Genomic DNA, 27,963 nt, shown 5'->3' on the forward strand with positions numbered 1-27,963 from the left:
AAGGAGGTTGAATCATCTGTTACAAGGCAGTATGACAGCAGAGCTCTAGCTTGACTTTTAGGAATTGATTCTTTTCTGGGGGAAAAATCCCATAATTAAGTTTCGCACTTATACAATCACTCTTAATTTAATAATGTGAGGTATTTGGTTGTATATACAATTCCCTCTGTAGGTATCACTCTTAATTTAGTAATATGAGGCATTTGGTTGTATATACAATTCCCTTTGTAGGTACTAACCTTAAATTTGGAGAAGAAAAACACTAATTGCATTAATAGTATGCTATGGGTTTCTTATGAGATTCCTAAATCCACCTACTATTTTTTACGTGCTCAGGTGTGGTATTTAGCTTCAGAAAGTCCTTTGGTCATGTAACTGGGTGTCATTACTAATTCTGTTGCTTGCAGAGGCCTCAGAGCTCTGAGTTTGTCAAGTAGAGTCCTCACTATCCAAATTCTTCCTACATATAGGATACATGTCATACAATTCTAACATAGCACGGTACAACTACTGAGAAAGAAGTGGTTGCAGGGTCACTGCCAGACTTCCTCTTCAATCCTGTAATGTTCTTTATATACTGGACACGCTAAACGCATCTTATCTTCTTCCTGAGTTACTATCACTATTAGAAGAGCTAAGACCTTTTCCTTATCAGCTGGGGGGAGGCCCTGTGTCTTTCAGTTGTCCTAAAAGCTGGATAACAATGGCATCAAGCCCTACCTGACCCCGGCATGGTCCCCAGGGTTGGAGAGCATATGCTTAAGTATTAAAAGCACAGTTATCAACTTAGAGAACTTAAACAGTCCTAGTTAGTTAAAACAACAACAACAGCAAAGTATATCAACAGTGTTCCATTAGGTTTAAGATATTAAAAATCTTATTGAAATTAACTGTTGGAATAGTTTGAAAGTAGCACAGTTACTGATTTAGCAAGCATTTCGCTACCCAAAACTGATAAAAAACAAAAACAAAAACAACTTTTCATACAGTTTAGGATATCACAGCTTTATTGAGTGATTCATGAATTGGGCAGCTTTCTATTCAGAGAGTAGAAGGAAACATGTAGGGGATGAATGCAGAAGTAAGGAAGGAAATTTCTGATTGGCTGACATTAAGTTTCCATTCTACTCAGGGGTGGTCTAAGTAAGGAAATTTTTGATTGGCTGACATTAAACTTCCAGTCTTCTTAGATGGGTCTAATGTATGCTTGTGTAGTATGCTTGTCCATTCTCATAAGCTCCCTGTACTGGACCTGGACCGCAACTAGTTTTGTCACTAGATATTGCTTATCAGCCATCCAGTAGGATGTGTTCCATTTTCTCAGAAGACCTCTGCAGGTTTCTGTCCCATGGAAAACCTTCTCAGAAAGGGGTCTTCTCCCTGCCACAAACAATGTAGGCAAGTGTTTTATTTTGCTTAACAAAACAAAATCTGATTTTAGACTGCATTATTTTTTTTTAACTTTTTTATTAATTAAAAAAATTAATAAACAAAACATTTAGATATCATCCCATTCTACATATACAATCAGTAATTCTTAATATCATCGCATAGTTGTATATTCATCATTTCTTAGTACATTTGCATCGATTTAGAAAAAGAAATAAAAAGACAACAGAAAAAGAAATAAAATGATAATAGAGAAAAAAAAGACTATACATACCATACCCCTTACCCCTCGCTTTCATTTACCACTATTTCAAACTGAATTTATTTTAACATTTGTTCCCCCTATTATTTATTTTTATTCCATATGTTCTACTCTTCTGTTGATATAGTAGCTAAAAGGAGCATCAGACATAAGGTTTTCACATTCACAGAGTCTCATTGTGAAAGCTATATCATTGTTCAATCATTATCAGGAAACATGGCTACTGGAATACAGCATTACATTTTCAGGCAATTCCCTCCAGCCTCTCCACTACATCTTGAACAACAAGGTGATATCTACTTAATGCATAAGAATAACCTCCAGGATAACCTCTCGACTCTGTTTGGAATCTCTCAGCCATTGACACTTTGTCTCATTTTACTCTTCCCCCTTTTGGTCGAGAAGGTTCTCTCAAGCCCTTGATGTTAATTCTCAGCTCATTCTAGGGTTTTTCTCAGTCCCTTGATGCTGAGTCTCAGCTCATTCCAGGATCTCTGTCCAACGTTGCAAGGAGGGTCCACACCCCTGGGAGTCATGTCCCACATAGAGAGTGGGAGGGTAGTGGGACTGCTCATCATGTTGGCTGGAGAGAGAGGCCACATCTGAGCAACAAAAGAGGCTCTCTTGGGGGTGACTCTTAGGCCTAAATTTTAAGTAGACTTAACCTATCCTTTGTGGGGTTAAGTTTCATGATTTTAGACTGCATTACTTTTTAAAAAATGGAGTTCCAAACTAGGAGGTGAGACTCTGTTCTACTTTTTGAATTTATGTTTTGTCCTAAAGTATTATTATTATTATTGTTTTATCATTACCATACTTTGAGTTAATGGCAAGATAATTGCAGGTTTTGCATTTTAACATCATGTCATGGGGAACAATCAAGAAACTGTGGGAGTATTTGATCCAAAATGAGCAGGCAGCAAGTGAAAAATAGATACTGTTTTGTTTTAATTAGTACTTTTTTGGTTGGAAATGACTAAAGCCTACAGCAAATGATGAATCTACCCCAAGGGACCTAAGAACAGGAATACCTTTTATCCACTGTTGTCTTGGTTGGTGGCTTGCTGATCTAGGATGGTGCCTTGGTTTGCTGAAGTTGTCAGAAAGCAATATACCAAAAATAGATTGGCTTTTTCAAAGGGAATTTACTAGGTTACCAAATTTACAGTTCGAAAGTCATGAAAATGTCCAAATTAAGGCAAAGGCATCAACAAGAGGATACCATCACTCAAGAAAGGGCAGTCACATCTGGGTTCCTCTGTCACATGGGAAGGCACATGGCGACATCTGCTGTCCTTCTCTTCTGGTTCCTGATTTCAAACAGTCCTTTTAGCATCTCCAAATGTCTGCATCTAAACTTTCTCCAAAATCTTTGCCTATTAAACATTCTAGTAAGCTGATTAAGATGCAGTTTGAATGGGTAGGGTCACATCTCCATGGAAACAACCAAAAGGTCCTGCCTAACAATAGGTCAGCCCCCACAAGACTGGATTAAAAGAACATAGCTTTTCTGGGGGTACATAACAGTTTAAAACCAGAATATTCCACACCCTGGACCTCCAAAAGACATGTTCTTTCTGTTAACAAAATACATTAAATCCATCACAATATCACAAAAGCCATAAACAATTTCTGTAACAATAAAAATATAATTCAAAGTAAAAAACAGTATAAAATCAGTTACTGGCCTGGTTTGTCCTAAGGCAAAATTCTTCTGTGGCTATGGACCTGTGAAACTCAGAACAAGTTACCTGCTGCCAATATACAATGGAGGGATAGTCAAAGGATAAACATTCCCATTGCCATATAGAGAAATTGGGAGGAAAACAGGAGTCACTGAACCCAAACTATTCTGAAAGCCTGCTGGACACATTCTATTAGATTTCAAAGTCAGAGTCATTTATGGATTGATATTTCATCCTCAGGGCTTGGTAGAATAGCAGTCCCCCCCTTTCCAAGGGCATACACAGAGGCCCTGTTCTCTCCAAAAACTGGGGTGAGCATCTAAGTGGCACCCAGACTCTCTACCATCTCTGGTGCACATGCTCAACCCCTTCAGAAAAATGGGGTGGCAGCCAGGCTCTCCTCAGTCCCCAGGGAATGTGCTCCATCCTTTCTGAGATCTGAGGCAGCAACACTTTTCTGCCTGCCCTCTGCTCTCAGGGCAAACTCACCGTTTCCACATGCATGGGTGGCCCAAGGTTTCCTGGCTTTAGACCTTAGCTTCTATGGTTCTGCATTTGAAGTAATTTTTTCCTTCAATCTGTCGCTTTTTGTATCCCTTTTAGTCCAGAGTGGCAGTGGTTACATTTATACAGATCTCGCAAAAAATTTTGTTGACTTGGCATGCAACATCTAGGGGTCAAAACCATCAGACTAATAGGCTTTTTAATAAATCCTTTCTGGTAATAGCCTCTCCAACCCTGGCTTTTGCTGAAATGGTTGACTGGTTCCATGTTTGGTTAAATCCTCACATGGAGCTTTATATTCTGGAGTCTCACTTTCTGGAAGCCCAGAATTTTCCATTCCATCAGTTTCTAGTTTCTTTGTACCCAAGAGTTTAGTCCTCATCTTATCCCTTTCCTGTCATATTTTACTATAAGCTGCAAGGAGAAACCAGGTAGCATTTTCCACGTTTAATTTGGAAATCTTTTCAGCTAACTATCCTAGCTCATCACTTTCAAATTCTACCTTCTGTCCAACATCAGGCCTCAATTTTGCCAAATTCTCTGCCGCTTTAACACAAGGATCATCTTCCTTCCACTTTGCAATAACACATTCTCATTTCTGTCTAAGGCCTCATTGAAAGTGTCTTTAGAGTCCCTATTTCTACCAACAGTCTCTTCAAAGCATTCTAGGCCTTTTCTTTTATGCTCCTCACAATTCTCCTAGATTCTTCCCTTCATGCATTTAAAAAGCCATTCCAACATATTTGGTATTTACAAACTCAGCAGCCCCCTCTTCTCTGGTATGAAAGTCTGTTTCAGTTTGCTAAAGCTGCCAGAATACAATATTCCAGAAATGGATTGGCTTTTTTTCAAAGGGGATTTATTAGGTTACAAATTTACAGTTCTAAGGCTATGAAAATGTCCAAATTAAGGAAGATACTATCACTCAAGAAAGGCCAATCACATCTTGGGTTTCACTGTCATATAGGAAGGCTCATGGTGACATCTGCTGTCCTTCTCTCCTGGCTTCTGGTTTCAAATGGTTCTCTCAGCATCTCCAAACATCTTTGTCTAAACTTTCTCCAAAATGTTTGCCTATTAAGGGCTCCAGTAAGCTGCTTAAGACCTACTTTGAATGGGCAGGGTCATATCTCCATGGAAACAACCTAATGAAAAGGTCCCATCCAATAATAGGTCTGCCCTCACAAGACTGGATTAAAAAAACATGTTTTTTTTTTTTGGATACCTGACAGTTTCAAACCAGCACAGAAGGTTTCAGTTGAACTGACTTGTCTCTGTTCCTTATGGTTTTTGTCTTCCATCAGGCTTTCCCAGCTTCACATGGCAGCTAGGCAAAGTTCTAAGAGAAAGAGTAGAAGCATTCGAGGCTTATTGGGCCTAGACACAGAACTGACACGATATTGCTTCCACCAAATTATGTTGATTAGATTTGCTCTGATTTCACAAGAATGTCCAAATTCAGGGGTCTGGAAATAGACCCTTGCCCTTGATCAGAGGAGCTGCAAATTTACATTGCAAAGAGGGTGAATTTAGGCTCTTACCTTCTTTGTAAGCAACCTGGCCCATAAGGGAAGCTATTTTGTTTTAAATATGTTGCAGATCAACAGAAATAGCAGGTTTTTAAAGATCTTTTCGGTCACATCTTATATAAGATTGAGAAACCACAGCTGCCCAAATCTTTTAGAGTAGAGAGAAAGGCTAGAGGAGATTGAAAATACAAGCTTCCCCAGACCACTCCTGGATGCTGCCACCACATGTCGGCTATTCATTTAAATTAATTTTGACAATGAACCCCAATAAATGAAAATTAGATTTGTTCTTGTGCGCAATTATTTGTTTAGGTGGTAGTGGTAGGGAAATAAAGTTATCAGTTGTAAAGTAAAATACTTTCTTTGTTTCAAAATAAGGTAAAGAAAGCATATATGTTCCTCTTGACATTGTAGCTATTCATGTTCCAAAAGTAAATTACTATTAAATGCAAATATTGTGGGGGTTTTTTTGCTGAAAAAGTAACAATTTAAAATATAGTTACTTTAGAATTTTAAGTTTAAACATCTGTTTTAATCTAGGAACTTTGCCAGTGTCGACCTGGAGAAGGAAATTGTTCCTGTTGTAAAGAGTGTATGCTTTGTCTAGGTACTCTTTGGGATGAGTGCTGCGATTGTGTTGGTAAGTTGATGTCCGATAAATTTTCTTAATATTTCTTGTCACAAAATCCTTGATTTAAGAGACTTTAAAGAGTATCTATTAGTGCATTTTATACGTAAATGTGTATATAAGCTATAGTTGGCAAATGGAATATTATAGTATTTCTTTGTATTGAATAGTATTTACATATATATGTGTTTTATTTTTATTAAAAAAGTATATACTGTAGGAGTATCTTAGAGCAGCTAAAAGTAAAAACCTAAAATTGTGGAACTGTAACCCATTCCAAACCCTGAAATCTGTTCCACAGTGAAGTGATACAGTGTGCTTTGAAATTTATTGCTTTTTTTGTATGTAATTTTTCACACACACAAAAAAGTTGATTGTGGTGATAAATGAGCAGCTATATGGTGATATTGTGAACCATTGGTTGTACACTTTGGATGATTCCATGGTATGTGAATATATGATATATATCAATAAACAAATAATTAAAAAATATGTATATATACTGCAGAATATATACTGAAATTAACAGTGCTTATCCTTGGGAAATAGGAGTGAGGGAATAAGGGGGAGTTTCTACCTTTTATTTTGAGTTTTTTTTTTTATATTGTTGAATTTTTTATAAGAAGCATGTATTGTGGTTGCAAATAAAAAATAGACACATAGAATATCCTTCAAGACATCACTAAAGCATCCTTGGCAAACAACAGTTATTTTTAAGGGCTTTCTGAGGAGCTGTCGCCAAGATACATGAAATAAAAAGTGTCAGGGACAAAATTGTGTGGAAAGAATGCCACCATTAGTGTCTTAGAAAGGAAATATAATATGTATGTGCTTTGTGTAAGAAACATCCATTATTTCCTTTCTCCAAAACCTCCCCTGTTTGATCCTGTGTGCTATTTAGATTGTTTCCTTCTGTCTAATCATTTATTGCATGCTACTATGTTTTTTGTTTTGGAGTTCTCTACCAATAGTGTAAACTTCTTAAGAACAGGGATGGTGCTATGCTGCTCTTTTTTACGTTAATTTATATTTTTGTTGAAGTGACATATACACATACTTATAAATCAGATAGTACCAAAACAATCCCCTGCCTCACTTCTTCCCAATCCTTTGATCTTGTGCCCTGGAGGCAACCACTTTCAAGTCTTAATTTTTGTATTACTTCCATAAGTCTAAATAATGTCCTTATATAACTATTGATTCTGAGATTTTAGAAAAAATAAACTTCCTGTTACAGTAGATGAGGATTTAGCTCTCTTTTTTTTTCTTATCTCCCAATTGTTTTGTCTTCACATCTAGTTAAATCGGTATTTGATTTAATAAGCCATTTAATAAATTAGTATTACATATTTCATGCATAATAATGTAAACACCAACTTACTAAAAGAATTATTCTAATATCTTTTTTGCATTTTGGTTATACCTCCTGAGATGTGCCCTATCTTCTAGCCCTTATAGTCTTTATTTAAAACTTGGCCTTCATTTTTAATTTCCAAGAGTCCTTTTTCTTTGATTGTTCCTTTTGTGGGGAACATACTACTCTTGTTTTATAAATAAAATGTTTTTCTTATCTTCCTAAGTCAACTGATTATGGAATTTTGTTTCCTCAAATGCCCAGTATCCTTGGCTATCCAGTCACATGTAAGTGTTAGTAAAAATAAGCTGATTGGGAGCCATGAACCTTGAGGAGCCTAGTTTTCCTCTCTTTAAGGTGATTGGAGGATGAGTGTCTTTCCATTTCCTTATCTATAGATCTTTCCCCTTGGGGTTTGGTCCAGAAAGGACTCCCACTTTCCCCCTGCGTGGGTGTACAGCTGGCTGCAGCTATTCTGGGAACCTGAAGGGGGTGGTCTCAATATTCACTGTGCATACTTTCTTATACTTTCCATGTTTTCTTACTGTCGTCATCTCCACCCTCTCCGATTTTTGATATTTCCAGTCTAGGATCTCTTTGATTTAATTTCTCTAGAGAATAACCCTCTCATTTCTTGCAATTGTGAGAAACCTGAAGGGAACTGCAGGCATATCCACCCTTTAAAGCAGTTTTCCACCAGTCCTCCTCTTTTGGACCCATGCCTCTTCCTTGCCTCTGCAGTCCTGGGGATCCCAACTCTTGAATCTTTCCAGAATTCTGTGGCACAAATCAGCTTATGGGGGAACCCTACTTATTCAGTTACATTTAGCTCTTAGGTTCATCAAAGATGGAGATGGTATGTCAATTTCTTGTTTCGCTTATTGATTTGTGGTGAATTCTAAGAGAAGAGAGGCAGAGGTGTATTTACTTTATTATCTCTAACAGCTAGTATTGTGCCTGGCATATAGAAAGTACTTAAATGTTTTATGGCTGTCAAATAAATGAGTTTTTGTATTATTGTCCCAAGGTGAACAGTTTATTTTATACTTTTGATGGTTATTGTGTTTTTATTATATGAGAAGAAGAAGCTTTGAATTATTTTAGAGCATTACATATAAATTAATATTTTAAGATGTGAGAAAAGTGAAAAAGGAGAACATTTTATTGGACAAAGGCCGGGAATTCTTTTGCCTGACACACTCAATAACCAATTCCTGAGACACCAGGGTTTCAAAGGGAGAAAGAGTTTAATACCAGGTGCCTGGTAGGAGAGCAGATGGCCTGTTGGCCCAAAATCTGTCTCCTTGAATTCCAGTCATTCTGATAGTTATATTAGAGAAAAAAATGAGCAGGGTTTAGGATAATGAGTACAGTGGCCCCAGATGATATAATTAGAGGTGATCTAATTATTGAGCATGCGCAGATTGATTACATCATTAGTCACAGAATGTATGGAAGAAAATGGCAGAATGAGGTATACATTTCTTGTAGGTTAAAGTCTAAGCTACTGTGCATGTCAGTGGGCCCACTTGGGTTATATCTGGTCTTGGTCATCAAGATAAATTTGGACTTGGGGTGGGTTAGTTCCTAGTGGACCCAAGACCCTCCATTAACAAACCTTAGGGACTGTCTTTAGTGATTACAAGATTCTAAAGTTGAAAAACTAGATAACTAGGTACAGATGAAGGTTAGTCACAAGGTTTTTACAACCACAGGGGTAGAACTTAAGGTCTGTACAACCATTATCAGAGATCAAGGCAGGTGGATTATAATTCAGAGATTTCAGGTATTTCCCTGTTTACTCCAATATGCCAAAAAGCATATTGAAATATTTATATAACAATTTAGTAATCAAATCATCCCTTAAATCCTGGTTTTTCTGTTACAGAAATAGCCATATTAATCCCTAATATACATGTATAAGCCTTTAATTTAATCACGGATGCGAAAATACACGGTGTACTTTTAGCATTACCTAAAATAATGTGTGTGTATGTGTGTTTTAACTGTCACACGGTGGTACCAATGCCATTCAGTTTCTTTTTTCCAGTAATGGAATTCTCCTGCATTCTTCCAATGAGAGAAATAGTTATACATGTGCATATCTCTATAACTTCAGAAGCATCTTGTGTACTTCTGGGCTAGTTCCCATTTAAAAAGTCATTTTATTACCTTTAGAGGTTTATTGGCCAGTTTTAAACTTCAGTTGAACTCACGATATAACCTTATCTCTTGGTTTTAATTCAGTTAATCTTTCTCCTTTCTAGGATAAAATTTAGCTATCCCAGTTCTATTTGTATGGCAATACTCCTTTTTCTTATAGGAAATGCTCTTCTAAATTAGACCTCTTTATGTCCTTTGCAAACTTGTGGCTGCTTTTCCCTTCTAAAAGTTGAAACAGTCCCCATACTTTTCCTGGGTGGAGTACAGACCTCAGAAAGGACCCAAATTAGAGTACCCACTTCACTTCCTGTCTTGTGCTTTGGACTCTCAGCACATACTTTATCTCACAAGCTTTCTCCTTCCAACTCCCTTGTATAGGAAAATTGTTTTCTCTTGTCCTGTTTTCTCATATAGTACAAATAACCATCATAGCTCATTTTCATCCTTGCCCTCCAGACACATTCCCCAAATCCTATGGTTTGGGATCCTAGCTTTCTGCCCACAAGATTATTTTTCAGTGTTTGTTTAGTCTTTACTAGTCCACAAAAACAGAAAGTGCAAAAAAACTGTTATGTACCTACTACCCAGCTTCAACAACCATTAATATATTGCCATATTTATTTCATCTGTCAAGCTATCTACCCCCTTTTTTTCTGAAGTAATAAAGTAAATCATTTCATTATACCTCAAAGTACTTTAGTTATACACCTCAAAAAAAGTTTTTCTACCTAACACAATGTCATTAGTATACCTAGTATAATTAACAGTACTTCTTTAATATCATTTAATACCCTGTCCATATTCGGAGTTCCCTGATTGACTAAGTGTTTTTTATATTCATTTAATAAAATTAAGATCCAACAAAGTCCATTTACTGAATTTGCCTGTTAAGTTTCTTAATTCTAGATCTTCCCCCTTTAAAATTCCTTTGATTTGTTGAAGAAACTAATCACTTATAATGGAAAATATACCACATTATGGATTTGACTGATTGCTGCCTGTGGTTTTTTAACTTGTTACTCTGTCCCCTCTATTCTTTAAAGAGTGGAACTTAGAGCTAAAGACCTGATTCAGTTCAGGTTCAGTTTTGGGGAATGGGGTACAGTCTTCGTATTGTATCACATTAGCAGAGATAATATCTAGTTTTCCTGATTTAAGTAATGCTAAAATTGATCAGAGGCTCAAATAGTGATGGTCTGGCCCGTTAGTGGTGAAGTGTTTAGGTGTTCAATACATTTTATTTTGCTTTGGGGAGTGATCAATCTATATCTGTCTATCTATATCTAATCTAATCTATCATCCATCTATCCATTCATCCATCCACCCACCCACCTGTTTTTCTATCTGTCTGTCTGTCTATCTATCCATCTATCTATCTATCTACCATGTTTTAGCCAGTTGATGTCATTAATCTTTTGGCTCAGATTGTCCCACTTTGGTTAGAAGGAGCCTTTCAACTTGCTCTTGTCCCTTTTTGACATGACTTCTGTAGTCTTTGTTCACTTCAGACAGGCTATCCCAAGCTCTTATGTATTTATGCCTTGTATTTGCAGTTAGCTGTTTCTCCAGGGAGCTTTGGTTTCCTTTTGAGAAAATGGTGGTTGGAACCCCCAATCCGGGCACCAGGAGTACTTTTGCTGCTACTGGGTTACCATTCTTCTAGTTCTTTTTAGTGAACAAAGCTAATAATTAGTTATGGGGGAAAAATCTGAGTTTGTATTAACGTTGCTGATTCAAATTGAAGATTATAGGGTCTTTATTCCTTTCGATTTTATATTTGTATCTCTTTTCTCTTATGCCTAACATGTTGGTACCTAACAACATTCATGTAATTACTTGTATGATTTGTTCTACACTATTTCAAGAAGTCTTATTTCATTAAGACTATTATTTATTTTACTTATAAGGCTATTAAATAAAAATTAAGATTGTTTTGTCCTTGAATATATACAGTCACTGTAAGCCCAAATACTGTGTTCCAAGGTCAGTTGGAATAATTATTTTCTCTGAGTGGTTATATGACCAACTTGATATAAAGCTAGAATTTATTTGCATTAACTTTCCATTTGTAGGGATTGTTTATTTCCTTTTTAATTTTTTTTTTTGTGTTTTCATTATGTAAAACATTTACATAATTCCAAATACAATGTACATAATAATGATAAAACAGAGATGGTTCATTTCCATCCCTGTTTATCCCCACTCTGCTCCCACCCTCCCACTGTAGATAGGGTGACCATGTAATTTATTGTCCAAACTAGGACACTTTTTTCCCCTTTTTTAAAATTTTATTTTATTGTTATTATTTTTAATTCACAAACCAAAACAACATACAAACATGAACACTTTTTTTTATTTTTAAATTTTTTTAAGCATAACAACATACAAACGCGAACATTCTTACCATATGATCATTCCATTCTTGGTATATAAACAGTAACTCACAATATAATCACATAGTTGTATATTTATCACCTTGATCACCTCTCAGAACATTTGCATCAATCCAAAAAAAGAAAAAATTCATATGTACCATGCCCCCCTCACCAATCCACCAGCATTTCAATCTACTAAATTTATTTTAACATTTGTTCTCCCTATTATTTATTTATTTTTAATCCACATGTTTTACTCATCTGTCAATAAGGTAGATAAAAGGAGCATCTGACAAAAGGTTTTCACAATCACACAGTCACATGGCAAAAGTTATATCATTATACAATCATCTTCAAGAAACATAGCTACTGGAACACAGCTCTACATTTTCAGGCAGTTCCCTCCAGCCTCTCAATTACACCTTAACTAAACAGGTGATATCTATATAATGCGTAAGAATAACCTCCAGTATAACCTCTCAACTCTGTTTGGAATCTCTCAGCCATTGACACTTTATTTTGTCTCATTTCTCCTTTCCCCCTTTTGGTCGAGAAGATTTTCCTAGTCCCTTGATGCTGAGTTCCAGCTCATTCTAGGATTTCTGTCCCACCTTGCCAGGAAGGTCCACATCCCTTGGAGTCATGTCCCATGTAGCGAGGGGGATGGCAGTGAGTTTGCTTGCAGTATTGGTTGAGAGAGAGATAGGCCACCTCTGAGCAACAAAAGAGGTTCTCTGGGAGTGACTCTTAGGCCTAATTTTAAGTAGGCTTAGCCTATCCTTTCTGGGGATAAGTTTCATATGAACAAACCCCAGGATTGAGGGTTCAGCCTATTGATTTGGTTATCCTCACTGCTTGCAAGAATATCAGAAATTCTCCAAATGGGGAAGTTGAATTTTCCCCCTTTCTCACCATTCCCCCAAGGGGACTCTGCAAATGCTTCCCTATTCACTGTTCAAATCGCTCTGAGATTTATCTGGGCATCACTCTGGACAAACCTACAAAATCTCATGCCCTACACAAGGTTCCAAGTACTATGGTGTTCGATTAAGCTGTCCACATAAGTTATATTAGGAAATGCACTAGTCAAAATATAAATTTTGTACCAAATAAACATTTTTTACTTGTCTCACACATACATTAAAGTTTTAAAATATTAATTACCATCTATTTTCAACACCCTGCATTATTGACATTCTTTTGTTCTTCCTCATGCAGAAGCATTTTTAAATTTGCATGTTTAGTCACTATCATTATACACTCTAGGCATTCCTAGATTATACCATTTCAGTCTTTATTGTCTATCTTTCCTTCTGATTTTGTTTGTGCCCTCAGGCCTCCTCCCTCTATCATTCTCACATTCAGCTTCATTCATTCTGAACTCTGACTTTCATTTCATGGCTACAGTTCTAGTACCAACCAACCAGCTGGGTCTTTGCATCTTCCTTTTGACACATCCAGACATTTTATTAGGACTCTGTCCCTTGTGTCTCAGATATCATATCTAGCTGTGCCCTTTGGCTCCCATACAGAATGAATTTCTCTGTTGTTTGTACCAGCTCATGATACCTTGTCTAATATTAAAAAGCAGCATGCACCAAACTATAGTGTGGAAAATGTTTATTCTTAAATCCTTATGACAAATATAATTTCCCATTTTTTCCTTATAAAATATGGATAGTTCTTCCTTTAAGAAAAACTATACACATTATTTTGTTACATCATCATCTTTCTCACCTTCACCACCAATTTGGTAGGCCAAAGGATAATGTCTTATGTGCTTTTATTTTTGCCTGGAAACAATCTACTTTATTAATGGTACATGACAAGGTAGGGCTTTCTAAGCTAAGCTTCCCCACTTCTTCAGGGTATCTGGGATGGAAACTATGGAGAATAGGCAATTCTCAGTTTTGGGGGATTAAGTTGGGGCAAGGACTCCCTAGTAGCTGACTGCCTCTCTCTTCTTCCTGTGCTATGGCTGGGCCTGGTGGCCAGGAGGCTTTTACTCTTTAGAGGTTGTTTTAACCCACCTCTTGGTGGAATTGGGTTGGAGCAGCCCAAAGACCAAAGGACACCTCAGGCATGGAATTAGACATGAATGTTATTAGGACTTATGGTTAGGAGATCTTCCACAGTGGTTGCTGGCTGCAGAAAATGAAGGTTAGCATTCTGCAAAAGGATTCAGAGGGGTGTAAGGGCTTATAAGAGTTTAGGACAAGAGTGTGATAATAGAGTTTTAGAAGGATCTCGTGACCCAGGGGTTTAGAGGTTTATTATCAACAGTGATCAAGGGAGGGGAGTTTTAATGCCTTATTTATGATACCGTTTGTGTATTCTTTCCCCCCAAGGAGGTCTGATGGCTTCTAATGACTGTTCCAGTCATGTAGGCAGCTAAGTGCAATGACCTGCTCTCAATATGGAGGGGAATACACTCAGTATCGAGGGGAATCCTGGGCCCTGGATCCCCACAGAGGTCATGTGGATGATAAGGTCCACCTGCCTGCTGCTATAGTCAAATTCATTGTCATACCAGGAAATGAGCCCCAACATCAAAGAAGGAAGAGTAAGGGATAACAGGGTATCCTTGTTAAAGTTGTAGAAGACAACCTGGACTTCTTTGTAGCCTTGGATGCCCCTTAGGGGTTTTCTGTTGCCTGCCTCACCATCTTCTTGATGTCATTTTATTTGGCCCCTTTCTCCAAGCAGCTGCTCAGATACACAACCATGACAGACAGATTGAGGGTAGAATCACAAACATCCATGCTAGTGAGCTTCCCATTCAGCTCAGGGATAACCTTGCCCACTGCCTTGGCAGCACCAGTAGATGCAGGGATGATGTCCTGGGCAGCCTCATGGCCATCACACCAGTTTCTCAAGGGGCCATCCACAACCTTTTGGGTAGTAGTGACGATGTGGATTGTGGTCAGAAATCCCACCATGATATCAAAGTTGTCATGGATGACCTTGGCTGGAGGTGTGTGGGTAGAGGGAGCAGGGGCAGGCAGTTGATGGTGCAGGAAGCATTAATGATAATCTGGAGGGAGTTGTCAAACTTCTCGTAGTTACACCCATCACAAACAAGAGAGTATCCACAGATTGGGCAGATGTGATGGCTTTTGGCTTCACTCTTTAAGTGAGCTCAGTCTTCTCCAAGGTGGACTCCGCAACTGTTCAACATGGGTATCATTCCATTTGATGCTTGCTTTCAGGATCTCATGCCTGAATGAGAAAGGGACTTTCTGCTGATACCAAGCTTTCCATTCTAAGCTTTGACAGGGCCTTTGAATCTGCCAGGGGTGGAGTAATACTTTACAGATTATGTAGTTGTGGTCAATGAAGGGGTCATTAATGATGACAACCTCCTCTTCGCCAGAGTTTACAAGGAGAGGATTTTTGGAGAATGGTACAGTAGGAAGCTCCGGGAATCAGTCCCTCCACCAAAACAACTATTGAACTGGTTGAACCTATCTGAGTCAACTATCTTGAAACTCTAGAGTCTAGTAGACCACTGTGCAACATCCATTGAAGAGCTAAACAAAGATGCTGATGAATTGTGGTAAATATCTGTGAATTTCAACCTCCATGCAGTGGCTACCACCTCCCCATCCCCCAGCTTCTTGGCTGGCAGCTGTGGGGTCTGCAACTCAGGCTCTTACTGCAGCTTACTGGTGCTGGAGTGGTCTATAAGGACTCTTCCAAAACCCTGGGGAGAGTGATCTGATCTCTGATCACTGTTTTGGATCAGCTACTTCAGATCACTGAGGGATCAGCAATGCACCTGTTCTAATCCCCCTCAGCTGAAAATGGAAGAGTAGTCTTAAATAGGCATTACCTTCTTTCTTTCTCTTTTTTTCTCTCTGTTCCCTGTTTGGGAGCAAAGATAGTTTGGAAAAGTCACAAATTGATGGCTCCAGCCTTCAATAACAACAATACAAACCTAGAAATCCCAGAGGAGTGACAGAACTAGATTTCCAGAATTTTCTCATCCTAAAACTTAGGATTACCCATGTACAACAAAAAATTACAAAGCACACAAACTGAGTATGGTTCATTCAAAGGAAAACAAAGAATTTTCCAGAATCTACCCCAGAAGTGGCTCATATGTTGGAACTATTAGTCAAAAACTTTAGGGCTGTGTGATGGTGGCTCAGTGGCAGAATTCTCACCTGCCATGCTGGAGACCTGGGTTCAATTCCCAGTACCTACCCATGCAAAAAAAAAAAAAAAGAACTTTAAAACAACTGTGTCTTAAACATGTTCAGTGTAATAAAGGACTCCATATACAAAGAACTAAAGAAATTAGGAAAATGTTGTCTGAACAAAATAAAGAAATATACATTATTAAAAAGAACCAGACAGAAATTTTCAAGCTGCAAAGTACTATGATTGAAATAAGACTTACTACGAGGATTCAACAACAGATTTGAACAGGCGAAAGAAAGAATCAACACATTTGAAGACAAGACAATTGAAACTATCCAGTGTGAGGAGCAGAAAGAAAAAATAATGAAGAAAAATGAACAGAGCTGGAGGGATGTGTGGGATATCATCAAGCATACCAATATATGCATGATTGAATTCCCAGAAGGAAAGAGAAAGGAGCAGAAAATATTTGAAGGAATAATGGCTGAAGACTTCCCAAATCTGATGAAAGACATGAATAGACATATACAGGAAGCCCAACAAATTCCAAGCAGGATGGATACACCAACACACATTACAGTGAAATTGTCAAAATTCAAAGTCTGAGAGAGTTTTGAAAGCAGCAAGAGAGAAGAGACTTGCCACATGGAGGAAACCCCTGACGGGTGGATTTCTCTCAGAAACCATGGAGGCCAGAAGACAGTAGGATGGCATATTTAAGATCCTTAAAGAAATAAACTCAACCAAGAGTTCTCTGTCTGGCAAAATTATCTTTCAAAAATGAAAGAGAAATTAAGATGCAGATAAGCAAAAACTGAAAGAATTTATTACTAGATGGAAGAATTTTTTACCCTGTAAAAAATGCTAAAAGACAGGGCAGTAATTCAAAGCCATAAGAAAAAAATAAAGAATACTGATAAAAGGTACCTAAATAGGTAAATTGTAAGTCTTGTATTACTACCCTTTTGATTTGTAACTGTCTTCTCCCCTTTCCCCCATATGACGTAATAGGCAAATGCATAAAATAATGTATTTTTTACAAATGCATAAAATAATATTTTAACTCTGTTAATGGGCATACAATGTATAAATATGTAATCTAAGATAATAACAATGTAAGGGGGAAGGACAGAAATATATAGAATTAGAGACTTTGTATACTGCTGAAGCTACGTTGGTACTAGTCGAACTAGATTGTTAATAGTTAGGATGTTCATTGTAATTACAAAGGTAACCACTAAGAAAGTAACTAAAAAAATACAGAGAAAAGATGAAGGGAATCAGAATGGTACACTACCAAAAAAACAACTAAATACAAAATGATAGTAGTAGAGTAATTGAAAGAAAAATCATATAAGACATACAGAAAACAAGTAGCTAAATGACAGAGGTAATCCTTTCTTCTAAGTGAAAAGACAACCAATAGAATGAGAGAAAATCTTTGGAAATCATATATCTGATAAGAGTTTAATCAGATATATTAAATCTGATTACATATTTATACATTGTAGAATATATAATTTTACATTTTTTTTAAGAACTCCTACAACTCAACAACAAAGGCAGAAACAATTTTTAAATGGGCCCAGGATTTCGAAAGGACTTAGGCCCAAAGAAGATATTCAAATGTCCAGTAAATATATGAAAAGATGATTGACATCATTAGCCATTAGAGAACTGCAAATTAAAACTATAGTGACTACAACTTCATACACATTAGAATGGATATTATTTTAAAAACTGAAAATAAAAAGTATTTGTAAGAATGTGGATGAATAGGGACCCTCATCCATTGTTGGTGGGAATGTAAAATGGTGCAACTGCTGTGGAAAACAGTTTGGCAGTTCCTCAGAAAATTAAACATAGGACCCAGTAATTCCATTCTTAGGTATATGCCTGAAGGAATTGAAAGCAGAGACTTAAACAGACATTTGTACATTGATGTTCAAAGCGGCATTATTCACAATAGCCAAAAGATAGAAGCAACCCAAATGTCCATCAACAGATGAATGGATAAACAAAATATGGTATATGTACACAATGGAATTTCATTCAGTTAAAAAAAGAAGGGAAGTGCTTACATGCAACAACATGAATGAACCTTGAAGATTTCATGCAAGCCAGACATGAAAGGATTAATATTTTATGATTTCTCATATAAAATACTTGGAATAAACAAATTCAAAGAGACAGAAAATAAAATAATGGCTACCGGGGTGGGGGCAATTGAGGAATGAGGAATTGTTGCTAAATAACTATGAGTTTTGTTTGGTATGATGAAAGTAGTCCAGAAATAGATAGTGGTGAAAGTTGCACAGTATTGTCAATGTATTTAATGTCAAAAAATGTCCTCCTAATGTGGTTAAAGTGACTTTTATGTTATGTATATTTTACCACAATTAAAAATAAATTAATACTTTAACTAAAAAAAAAAAGAAAAATAGACCTGGTGACAAAGTGTCTGGTACAACTGATCTATTTACTTCTACTTTCACCACTGTGTCTCAGGATTGAGTTTGGCACTGCACAGGAGAGGCAGATGCTTCTGTCTGTTGAACAGGGAGCAGCAGAAAGATTTTTTTTTTTACTGTTTTGTTGTATAGTATAACATATATACAAAGTAAAGAAATAAAAAAGAAATAGTTTTCAAAGCACTCTTCAACATGTAGTTACAGGACAGATCCCAGAGTTTGTCATAGGCTACCATATGATCCTCTCAGATTTTTTCCTTCTAGCTGCTTCAGAATATAGGAGGCTAGAAGCCTTAAATATTTTTTTTATCATCCCAATTGAATTTTTTCCTTCTTTTTTGTGATTACATTAATTGATTTTCTTGTGTTGAACCATCCTTGCATTCCTAGTATTGACCCCACTTGGTTGTGGTGTATAATTCTTTTAATGTGTTGTTGGTTTTGATTTGCTAATAATTTGTTCAGAATTTTTGCATCTGTTTTCATTGGGGAGATTGGCCTGTAGTTTTTCTTTCTTCTAGCATCTCAAGGCTAATCCATCTTGTCATGTGCTTCAGGATGTCATTTCATCTTAACTGCTACATAATATTCCATCATATATATATATATACCTGTTTTAGTTTGCTAGCTGCCAGAATACAACACACCAGGGATGGATTGTCTTTTAATAAAAGGGGATTTATTTCATAAGTTCTTCAGAGGAAAGGCTGCTAACTTCCATCTGAGGTTCTTTCTTACGTGGGAAGGCTCAGGGTAATCTCTGTTGGCCTTCTCTCCAGGCCTCTGAGTACCAACAACTTTCCGGGTGATTCCTTTCTGCATCTCCAAAGCCCTGGGCTGAGCTGCGAGTGCTGAGATGAGGTATACCAAGCTGCTTGTGCTGTGCTACGTTGTGCTTTCTCATTTAAGCACCAGCCAATTAAGTCAAACATCATTCATTGCAGCAGGCACGCCTCCTAGCCAACTGCAGATATATAATCAGGAACAGATGAGGTTCACATGCCATTGGCTCATGTCCACAGCAACAGAACTAGGTGCCTTCACCTGGCCAAGCTGACAACTGAATCTAACTACCACAATACCACATTTTGTTAATCCACTCTTCTGTTGATGGGCATTTGGATTGTTTCCATCTTTTAGCAATTGTGTATAATGCTGCTGTGAATATTGGTGTGCAAATGTTTGTTTGGGTCACTGCTTTCAGCTCTTCTGGGTATATGCCAAGTAGTGCTGTTGCTGGATCATAGGACAACTCGATATTTAGTTTCATAAGGAACTGCCAAACTGTCTTCCATAGTGGCTGCACCATTATACATTCCCACTAGCAGTGCCTAAGTGTCCCAATTTCTCCACATCCTCTCCAACATTTATAGTTTCCTGTTTATTTAATAGCAGGCATTCTTATAGGTGTGAGGTGGTATCCCATTGTAGTCTCGATCTGCATTTCCCTTACAGCAAGTGAAAATAACCATCTCATCATGTTCTTTTGAGCCATCTGTATTTGCTCTTCAGAAAAATGCCCATTTTATAATTAGATTGTTGGTTCCTTTGTTGTTGAGTTGTATGATTTCTTTATGTATACAGGATATCAAACCTTTGTCTGATGTGTGATTTCCAAATATTTTCTCCCATTGAGTTGGCTGCCTCTCCACCTTTTTGACAAAGTCTTTTGAGGTGCAGACGCATCTGATTTTCCAGAGTTCCCATTTATCTATTTTTTTCTTTTGTTGCTTGTGCTTTGGGCGTAAAGTTTAGGAAGCTACTTCCGATTGCTAGGTCTTGAAGATATTTCTCCACATTTTCTTCTAGAAGCTTTATGGTATTAGTTCTTATATTTAGGTGTTTGATCCATTTTGAGTTAATTTTTCTATAGGATATAATGTAAGGTTCCTCTTTCACTCTTTTGGCTATTGATATCCAGTTCTTCCATGCCCATTTATTGAGAAGACTATTTTGTCCCAGTTCAGAGGATTTGGAGGCCTTGCCAAAAATCAGTTGACCATAGATTTAGTGGTCTATTTCTGCACTCTTGATTCAATTCCACTGGTCAATACTTCTATCTTTGTGATACCATGCTGTTTTGACCACTGTGGCTTTATAATAGGTTTTAAAGTCAGGAAGTGTTAATCTTCCCACTTCATTCTTCTCTTTTAGAATGCTTTTAGCTATTTGAGGTCTCTTTCCCTTCCAGATGAATTTGGTAACCAGCTTTTGCAGGTCTTCAAAGTAGGTCATTGAATTTTGATTGGTACTGTGTTGAATCTGTAGATCAATTTGGGTAGAATTTACACAATGTTATGTAGTTTTCTCTATACAAGTCCTTTACATCCTTAGTTAAATTCATTCCTAGGTACTTGATTCTTTTAGTTTCGATTTTTTTGTTTGTATTTTATTCTGTTTTTTATTTTTTTTTAACTTTTTTATTGTGTAGTATAACATATTTACAAAGCAAAGAAAGAAAAAAACAATAGTTTTCAAAGCACTCTTCAACAAGTACTTACAGGACAGATTCCAGAGTTTGTCATAGGCTACCATATTATCCTTCATATTTTTCCTTCTAGCTGCTCCAAAGTATTGGAGGCTGGAGGGCTTAAATATTTTTTTATCATCACAATCAACTATTTTTTCCCTTCTTTTTTGGTGAACAATAACATATATACAAAAAAGCTATAAATTTCAAAGCACAGCACCACAATTAGTTGTTTCAGACTTTGGCATGGGTTACAATTTCACAATTTTAGGTTTTTGCTTCTACCTGCTCTAAAACACTGGAGACTAAAAGAGATATCAATTTATATGATTCAGCATTCATATTCATTTGTTAAGTTCTATCTCCTATGTGTAATTCCATCATCACCTTTGATCTTTCCATACCTCTCTTTAGGTTTCTTTGGGCTATGGCAATTCTAAATTTTTGATATTGGAAGGGTCTGTCACTAATATGGGTAGAGACATGGAACTATCTGATGTTCTGGAGAGGCTGGGCTAGGTTTCAGGACTTATCTGAACCAGAGACCCATCTGGAGGTTGTAGGATTCTAGAAAGTTACTCTAGTTCCTAGAACCCTTGTGGAATCTTATATATTGCCCTATGTGTTCTTTCAGGTTGGCTGGAATGGTCCTGGTTGGGGGTTGGCAGGTTATGACAGGTAGCAAGGTCTACCTAACCTGAAGCTTGTGTGAAAGGAACCTCCAGAGTAGCCTCTTAACTGTATTTGAGCTCTCTCTGTCACTGATAACTTTATTAATTACACTTCTTTCCTCCCTCTTGGTCAGGATGGAATTATTGATCCTATGGTGCCAGGTCTGGAGTAATCCTTGGAAGTCCTCTCCCATGTTCCCAGGGAGATTTTCACCCCTGGATGTTATGTCCCATGTAGGGAGGAGGGCAATGATTTCACTTGTAGAGCTGGACTTAGAGAGACTTTTTTAGGATGCTTTTAGCTATTCAGGGTCTCTTTCCCTTCTAGATGAATGTGATAGTTAGCTTTTCCAAATCTTCCAAGTATGTTGTTGGAAATTTGATTGGTACTGTGTTGAATCTGTAGATCAATTTGGGGAGAACTGACATCTTAACTATATTTAGCCTTCCTGTCCATGAGCAGGGAATGTCTTTCCACCCATTTAGATCTCCTTTGATTTCTTTCAGCAATGTTATGTAGTTTTCTGTGTACAAGTCCTTTACATCCCTAGTTAAGTTCATTCTTAAGTATTTGATTCTTTGAGTTGCTATTTTGAATGGAATTTTTCCTTAATTGACTCCTCAGCTAGGTCATTGCTTGTGTATAGAAATGTTACTGGTTTTTGCACATTAATTTTATATTCCACCACCTTGCTAGAATTTATGTATTAGCTCAAATAACTTTGCTATAGATTTCTCAGGATCTTCCAAGTATAATATCATATCATCTGCAAATAATGAGAGTTTTACTTCCTCCTTTCCAATTTGGATGCCTTTTATTTCTTTGTCCTGTCTGATTGCTTGAGCTAGAACTTCTAGCACCATGTTGAATAATAGTAGTGAAAGTGGGCATCCTTGTCTTGTACCTAATCTTAGGGGGAAGGCTTTCAGTCTCTCTCTATTGAATACGATGCTGGCTATTGGTTTTTCATGTATTCCCTTTGTCATATTGAGGTAGTTACCTTTGATTTCTGTCTTTTGGAGTGCAGTGTTTTTATCAGAAAAGGATGCTGAGTTTTGTCAAATGCTTTTTCAACTTCAGTCGAGATGATCATGTGATTTTTCCTTTTTGATTTGTTAAAGTGCTGTATTCCATTAATTGATTTTCTTGTGTTGAACCATCCTTGGATTCCTGGTATAAACCCCACTTGGTCATGGTGCATAATTCCTTTAATGTGCTGTTGGATTCGATTTGCTAATATTTTATTGAAGATTTTTGCATCTACATTCATTAGGAAGATTGGCCTGTAGTTTTCCTTTCTTATAGCATCTTTATGTGGTTTTGGTATTAAAATGATATTAGTGTCATAAAATGAGTTTGATAGAGTTCCTTTTTCCTCAATTGCTTGTAAAAGTTTGAGCAGGATTGTTGTTAGTTCTTTCTGGAATGTTTGATAAAATTTGCCTGTGAAACCATTTATTTGGCCCTGGGCTTTTCTTTGTAGGAAAATTTTTTTTCTTTTCTTTTTTTATTAATTAACGGAAAAAAAGAAATTAACCCAACATTTAGAAATCATACCATTCTACATATGCAATCAGTAATTCTTAACATCATCACATAGATGCATGATCATCGTTTCTTAGTATATTTGCATCGGTTTAGAAGAACTAGCAACACAGCAGACAAAGATATAGAATATTAATATAGAGAAAAAAATAAAAGTAATAATAATAGTAAAAAAAAAAAACAAACCTATAGCTCAGATGCAGCTTCATTCAGATTTTAACATGATTACTTTACAATTAGGTATTATTGTGCTGTCCATTTTTGAGTTTTTGTATCTAGTCCTGTTGCACAGTCTGTATTCCTTCAGCTCCAATTACCCATTATCTTACCCTGTTTCTAACTCCTGCTGGACTCTGTTACCAATGACATATTCCAAGTTTATTCTCGAATGTTGGTTCACATCAGTGGGACCATACAGTATTTGTCCTTTAGTTTTTGGCTAGACTCACTCAGCATAATGTTCTCTGGGTCCATCCATGTTATTACATGCTTCATAAGTTTATCCTGTCTTAAAGCTGCATAATATTCCATCGTATGTATATACCACAGTTTGTTTAGCCACTCGTCTGTTGATGGACATTTTGGCTGTTTGCATCTCTTTGCAATTGTAAATAACGCTGCTATAAACATTGGTGTGCAAATGTCCGTTTGTGTCTTTGCCCTTAAGTCCTCTGAGTAGATACCCAGCAATGGTATTGCTGGGTCATATGGCAATTCTATATTCAGCTTTTTGAGGAACCGCCAAACTGCCTTCTACAGTGGTTGCACCATTTGACATTCCCACCAACAGTGGATAAATGTGCCTCTTTCTCCGCATCCTCTCCAGCACTTGTCATTTTGTTTTGTTGATAATGGCCATTCTGGTGGGTGTGAGATGATATCTCATTGTGGTTTTGATTTGCATTTCTCTAATGGCCAGGGACATTGAGCATCTCTTCATGTGCCTTTTTGCCATTTGTATTTCCTCTACTGAGAGGTGTCTGTTCCAGTCTTTTTCCCATTTTTTAATTGGGTTGGCTGTCTTTTTGTTGTTGAGTTGGACAATCTCTTTATAAATTCTGGATACTAGACCTTTATCTGATATGTCGTTTCCAAATATTGATTCCCATTGTGTAGGCTGTCTTTCTACTTTCTTGATGAAGTTCTTTGATGCACGAAAGTGTTTAATTTTGAGGAGCTCCTATTTATTTATTTATTTCTTCAGTGCTCTTGCTTTAGGTTTAAGGTCCATAAAACTGCCTCCAATTGTAAGTTTCATAAGATATCTCCCTATATTTTCCTCTAACTGTTTTATGGTCTTAGACCTAATGTTTAGATCTTTGATCCATTTTGAGTTAACTTTTGTATAGGGTGTGAGATAGGGTCTTCTTTCATTCTTTTGCATATGGATATCCAGTTCTCTAGGCACCATTTATTGAAGAGACTGTTCTGTCCCAGGTGAGTTGGCTTGACTGCCTTATCAAAGATCAAATGTCCATAGATGAGAGGGTCTATATCTGAGCACTCTATTCGATTCCATTGGTCGATATATCTATCTTTATGCCAATACATGCTGTTTTGACCACTGTGGCTTCATAATATGCCTTAAAGTCAGGCAGGGCGAGACCTCCAGCTTAATTTTTTTTCCTCAAGATATTTTTAGCAATTCAGGGCACCCTGCCCTTCCAGATAAATTTGCTTATTGGTTTTTCTATTTCTGAAAAATAAGTTGTTGGGATTTTGATTGGTATTGCATTGAATCTGTAAATCAATTTAGGTAGGATTGACATCTTAACTATATTTAGTCTTCCAATCCATGAACACTGTATGCCCTTCCATCTATTTAGGTCTTCTGTGATTTCTTTTAACAGTTTTTTGTAGTTTTCTTAATATAGGTTTTTTGTCTCTTTAGTTAAATTTATTCCTAGGTATTTCATTCTTTTAGTTGCAATTGTAAATGGGATTCGTTTCTTGATTTCCCCCTCAGCTTGTTCATTGCTAGTGTATAGAAATGCTACAGATTTTTGAATGTTGATCTTGTAACCTGCTACTTTGCTGTACTCATTTATTAGCTCTAGTAATTTTGTTGTGGATTTTTCCGGGTTTTCGACGTATAGTATCATATCGTCTGCAAACAGTGATAGTTTTACTTCTTCCTTTCCAATTTTGATGCCTTGTATTTCTTTTTCTTGTCTAATTGCTCTGGCTAGAACCTCCAACACAATGTTGAATAATAGTGGTGATAGTGGACATCCTTGTCTTATTCCTGATCTTAGGGGGAAAGTTTTCAATTTTTTCCCATGGAGGATGATATTAGCTGTGGGTTTTTCATATATTCCCTCTATCATTTTAAGGAAGTTCCCTTGTATTCCTATCTTTTGAAGTGTTTTCAACAGGAAAGGATGTTGAATCTTGTCAAATGCCTTCTCTGCATCAATTGAGATGATCATGTCATTTTTCTGCTTTGATTTGTTGATATGGTATATTACATTAATTGATTTTCTTATGTTGAACCATCCTTGCATACATACCTGGGATGAATCCTACTTGGTCATGATGTATAATTCTTTTAATGTGTTGTTGGATACGATTTGCTAGAATTTTATTGAGGATTTTTGCATCTATATTCATTAGAGAGATTGGTCTGTAGTTTTCTTTTTTTGTAATATCTTTGCCTGTTTTTGGTATGAGGGTGATGTTGGCTTCATAAAATGAATTAGGTAGTTTTCCTTCCACTTCGATTTTTTTGAAGAGTTTGAGGAGAGTTGGTACTAATTCTTTCTGGAATGTTTGATAGAATTCACATGTGAAGCTGTCTGGTCCTGGACTTTTCTGTTTAGGAAGCTTTTGAATGACTAATTCAATTTCTTTACTTGTGATTGGTTTGTTGAGGTCATCTATGTCTTCTTGAGTCAAAGTTGGTTGTTCATGTCTTTCCAGGAACCCGTCCATTTCATCTAAATTGTTGTATTTAGTAGCGTAAAGTTGTTCATAGTATCCTGTTATTACCTCCTTTATTTCTGTGAGGTCAGTAGTCATGTCTCCTCTTCCATTTTTGATCTTATTTATTTGCATCCTCTCTCTTCTTCTTTTTATCAGTCTTGCTAAGGGCCCATCAATCTTATTGATTTTCTCATAGAACCAACTTCTGGTCTCATTGATTTTCTCTATTGTTTTCATGTTTTCAATTTCATTTATTTCTGCTCTAATCTTTGTTATTTCTTTCCTTTTGCTTGCTTTGGGATTAGTTTGCTGTTCTTTCTCCAGTTCTTCCAAGTGGACAGTTAATTCCTGCATTTTTGCCTTTTCTTCTTTTCTGATATAGGCATTTAGGGCAATAAATTTCCCTCTTAGCACTGCCTTTGTTGCGTCCCATAAGTTTTGATATGTTGTGTTTTCATTTTCATTCGCCTCGAGGTATTTACTAATTTCTCTTGCAATTTCTTCTTTGACCCTCTTGTTGTTTAAGAGTGTATTGTTGAGCCTCCACGTATTTGTGAATTTTCTGGCACTCCGTCTATTATTGATTTCCAACTTCATTCCTTTATGATCCGAGAAAGTGTTGTGTATGATTTCAATCTTTTTAAATTTGTTAAGACTTGCTTTGTGACCCAGCATATGGTCTATCTTTGAGAATGATCCATGAGCACTTGAGAAAAAGGTGTATCCTGCTGTTGTGGGATGTAATGTCCTATAAATGTCTGTTAAGTCAAGCTCATTTATAGTAATATTCAGATTCTCTATTTCTTTATTGATCCTCTGTCTAGATGTTCTGTCCATTGATGAGAGTGGTTAATTGAAGTCTCCAACTCTTATGGTATATGTGCCTATTTCCCTTTTCAGTGTTTGTTGTATATTCCTCATGTATTTGGGGGCATTCTGCTTCGGTGCGTAAATATTTATGATTGTTATGTCTTCTTGTTTAATTGTTCCTTTTATTAGTAGATAGTGTCCTTCTTTGTCTCTTTTAACTGTTTTACATTTGAAGTCTAATTTGTTTGATATTAGTATAGCCACTCCTGCTCTTTTCTGGTTGTTATTTGCATGAAATATCTTTTCCTAACATTTCACTTTCAACCTATGTTTATCTTTGGGTCAAAGATGTGTTTCCTGTAGACAGCATATAGAAGGATCCTGTTTTTTAATCCCTTCTGCCAATCTATGTCTTTTGATTGGGGAATTCAGTCCATTAACATTTAGTGTTATTACTGTTTGGATAATGTTTTCCTCTACCATTTTGCCTTTTGTATTATATATATCATATCTGATTTTCCTTCTTTCTACACTCTTCTCCATACCTCTCTCTTCTGTCTTTTCATATCTGACTCTAGTGCTCCCTTTAGTATTTCTTGCAGAGCTGGTCTCTTGGTCACAAATTCTCTCAGTGACTTTTTGTCTATAAATGTTTTAATTTCTCCCTCATTTTTGAAGGATAATTTTGCTGGATATAGGAGTCTTGGTTGGCAGTTTTTCTCTTTTAGTAATTTAAATATATCATCCCACTGTCTTCTAGCTTCCATGGTTTCTGCTGAGAAATCTACACATAGTCTTATTGGGTTTCCCTTGTATGTGATGGATTGTTTTTCTCTTGCTGCTTTCAAGATCCTCTCTTTCTCTTTGACCTCTGACATTCTAACTAGTACGTGTCTTGGAGAATGCCTATTTGGGTCTAATCTCTTTGGGGTGCACTGCACTTCTTGGATCTGTAATTTTAGGTCTTTCATAAGAGTTGGGAAATTTTCAGTGATAATTTCTTCCATTAGTTTTTCTCCTCCTTTTCCCTTCTCTTCTCCT

At 36.7% G+C, this 27,963-nt stretch overlaps 1 protein-coding gene across 2 annotated transcripts in view; it reads left to right on the forward strand.

Moving 5' to 3' along the window:
- TWSG1 (twisted gastrulation BMP signaling modulator 1) overlaps window positions 1-27,963 on the forward strand; it is a 76,757-nt gene that overhangs the window by 32,744 nt on the left and 16,050 nt on the right. For both annotated transcript variants that reach the window (XM_077135970.1, XM_077135969.1), the window contains exon 3: window positions 5,910-6,009. In XM_077135970.1, the coding sequence (XP_076992085.1) occupies window positions 5,910-6,009 (100 nt within the window). The remainder of the gene's footprint in view (window positions 1-5,909; window positions 6,010-27,963) is intronic.

The sequence above is a fragment of the Tamandua tetradactyla genome, chromosome 18, assembly GCF_023851605.1.
Source record: "Tamandua tetradactyla isolate mTamTet1 chromosome 18, mTamTet1.pri, whole genome shotgun sequence".
Classification (NCBI taxonomy): Eukaryota; Metazoa; Chordata; class Mammalia; order Pilosa; family Myrmecophagidae; genus Tamandua; species Tamandua tetradactyla.